General features: G+C 42.4%; 1 protein-coding gene across 1 annotated transcript in view; it reads right to left on the bottom strand.

Annotated features, from left to right (window-relative positions):
• KDM1A (lysine (K)-specific demethylase 1A) overlaps window positions 1-2,928 on the bottom strand; it is a 40,109-nt gene that overhangs the window by 30,227 nt on the left and 6,954 nt on the right. Inside the window, exon 3 of the mRNA XM_010138424.1 lies at window positions 978-1,111. Coding sequence (XP_010136726.1) covers window positions 978-1,111 — 134 coding nt within the window. The remainder of the gene's footprint in view (window positions 1-977; window positions 1,112-2,928) is intronic.

Raw genomic sequence — 2,928 nt, 5'->3', positions numbered from 1 at the left:
GGCAGCCAGCAGTCTGGGTGCAGCCTGCTCGGGCCTAATCACGGCAAAGCAGATTCGTGGGAGCTCTCCTCTCTTCGTGAGAGTCCAGAAGCCGAGAGAGAGACCTCCCCCAAGCTGCTGCGTTTTTAAAGCCTTGACACGTAACATTGCACCTGACTTCCTTAACCACTTAAATGCGGAATTATCATATTTGCATGGAATAATTCTATTTGTCCATTTCCCAAAACAAGGAAGTTTCAGCTCAAACCGGAACAATCACTTAAGTTTTCTAAGACACTCTAAGTGCAGGAAAAAACCCTGAACCCTGGTTGATGCTGAGAAACACCATTTAAAAGCATCATCCGCGAAACCCAATGAACTCCCCAAAGAATCATTTGAATATTGTCCCTTATTTCTATACTTTAAGTTGCATGGAAGTTTTGAACTCAGCAGAAAGCCTACAATCATTCAGCAGCAGAGTTTCATTTCTTTAATGTTTTACAGTTTCTTTATGAAATCAAAGCTGGCCAAGTAACCACTCTGTTCTGAGTATCACAGCAAGTGAATGCTAAGCAAAGGAAAAAAAGCTGAGAAGTTTTCCTTATTCTAAGCAACATGTCTTTTAACAGAATTTTTAAGTATTCCACAAAGACTTAAGTTGAGATTAAGAAACAGAACATTTGTAGCAGCTTTCTGTTTGTTCACTTTTTAAAAGGTGTATTAGCTCAGTCTCTTAGTTTTGATGGTTGTTACGTCTGTGTTTTAGATATTGTAAATGTACCATAGGTTTGTTATGCTGCCTCATAGCACTGCCTCAGTCGAGGTGGATAACCCCTTCCTTAGCAGCTTAGGGCATGGTAGGATGCCAGAAATGAAACCCTACTGTCTTAAAAAACAAAATACCTACCAACTGTTAAGACACGGTAACTGTCAAAAAGTCTTTGCAAGGTACACAAGTGTCCTGCTCTTTTTCATCAATACTTTTACAACGAACTTACGGTGCGGTTCCTGATGTACAGAAACACCTTCTGAGTCTGCTGTGGCCCACTGATTATATCAGGGAAGCAGGCAGCTTCTTGAGATGTCATACGGTCGTGTGGAAGTCTACTCTGGAAAGCTGCACCCTCCACACCTACAATAAAAAGACAAGTTGTCTACAGGACAAAAAGGAACAGCTAAATAAGTGTGTTCACACTGCCCTTCCTAGCCAGCACACCTAGCCGTGAAGTGATATGGTGGCCAATCTCACGTCAGGCTTTCACTTAGTCCTTTAATTCCTTCTGCAAGACATGCAGATTCCCAAGTCAACAGTTCTCTGAATTGCAAGTATCATCCAGGGTTAATGAAAACGTTTTACTGCGGGGGCAGAAGGGTACAGAAAAATCCACAAACCTGAAAAATAAGGGGGGCAGGGGCGCGTTTCAGTGAAAGGTATATATAGTATCTATAAAACATAACTGCTTTAGATGTCCTTCACTTGGGTGGTTTCCAGTTTCTACCAGAATATGGAAAGCATTTTGGAACCTGTTCAAAGCCAAAAGACCTGTGAGATACCAGCGCAATGCCTTCAGTCCCCTCTCACCGGCTTGTCAAGGTTTCATTTCCACTCAGCACCTCCTCAGGGCAGAGGAACCCATCCTAACCTCTCCTTTTGCCTACCCTAGACATCAACAGCAGGCAGGGCAATGAAATGCAATCCTGCTTATGCTTCTGCTGTGCCCCTCCCCAAGCGCTGCCTACAATCAACAGCTACAGATTTCTGACTTTTCCTTTAAATGCTCCAAATGCAGAACATACATAACACTGAACACACACAGGAGACCTTTTCTCCATGGAAAGACTTCATTCAAAAAGGCACCTGTACTTTTACCAGTTCAAACACTGGCAATGAAGCTACGTACCCTACACTCCTCAATCTCCTCTGAAATGTTTATACTGTATATAAAGTATATAGTATACATGTATATAAAGCAACTAAGGCACAACTGCATAAAGTGCTACAGCACAAGTAGAGTGGAGTGCAGAAAGCCAATCTTGCCAGCACAGCCAGCAAAATGAAACACCGAGATGTGAAATACAGCAAGAACACTACAAATCTCCTATGTCCTAGGAAGTGACTTCAGATCAGGACAGACAGAGGAGAGGACATTCAATCTGGAAAGATATCAGCCAATACATCCCAAAGGGAAAAACCCCACAAGTAACAAGTTAAGATTAAGATCATTTGCTGAAACTGGAAATATTCGAACGATGACAATAAACATGAAAGAAAATATAGACTTGCATTGCGCTGCTCCAGTCAAGGCAACTGTTTGCAAGTCTGAAGATCATGTGCAGAGGTACACATCACCGCACTGGGGAGAGGACAGAGGAATCCTCTTCGGTCAGTTCTGGTGCAGACACACAGCCCTTCAACTTCCAAGCATTTTTACATCCCAAAGGTGAAGAAAAAAATTTAAGCAAGGAAATGGCTATGAGGTTAAAAAACCTCATTGACAAGCAAAGATGAGAAGATCTAACTGTGCAATGACTCCAAATAAACTGTCTATAATCATTCGCAGGAATTTTACAAGAGGAAACTAGTAACAGAGGCTACAGAGAACCGCAGGAAAGTAAAATGAAATCATCAACAGGAAAAGCTGACACACCCCCAGTGCTCCTTGACACCAATATTCAGTCATGATATGGAAACCCATAGCTCTGCTAGAATGTCAGCTCCTTCAGCACTGAACACCCCCCAGTACTTCTGTGTCTGACACTGGAAAACTGCACAAACATCTACACATGACCGTGTACGCTAAACTGTGCATGTAAGCCAAACCAATGTTACCAGTTCTCTGACACTTTAGGGATGTTAACTAATCTTAACTCAAGGTTCTAGATCGTCAGGTTTTAGCAAAAAGCTCAGCAGCACAATTTTCAGCGAATGGCCAGGATCTGAACTGCTGA

This window comes from Buceros rhinoceros, unplaced genomic scaffold, assembly GCF_000710305.1.
Source record: "Buceros rhinoceros silvestris isolate BGI_N320 unplaced genomic scaffold, ASM71030v1 scaffold12566, whole genome shotgun sequence".
Lineage (NCBI taxonomy): Eukaryota > Metazoa > Chordata > Aves > Bucerotiformes > Bucerotidae > Buceros > Buceros rhinoceros.
The sequence above is the reverse complement of the archived record's forward strand: the minus strand, read 5'-3'. Positions and strand labels throughout refer to the sequence as shown.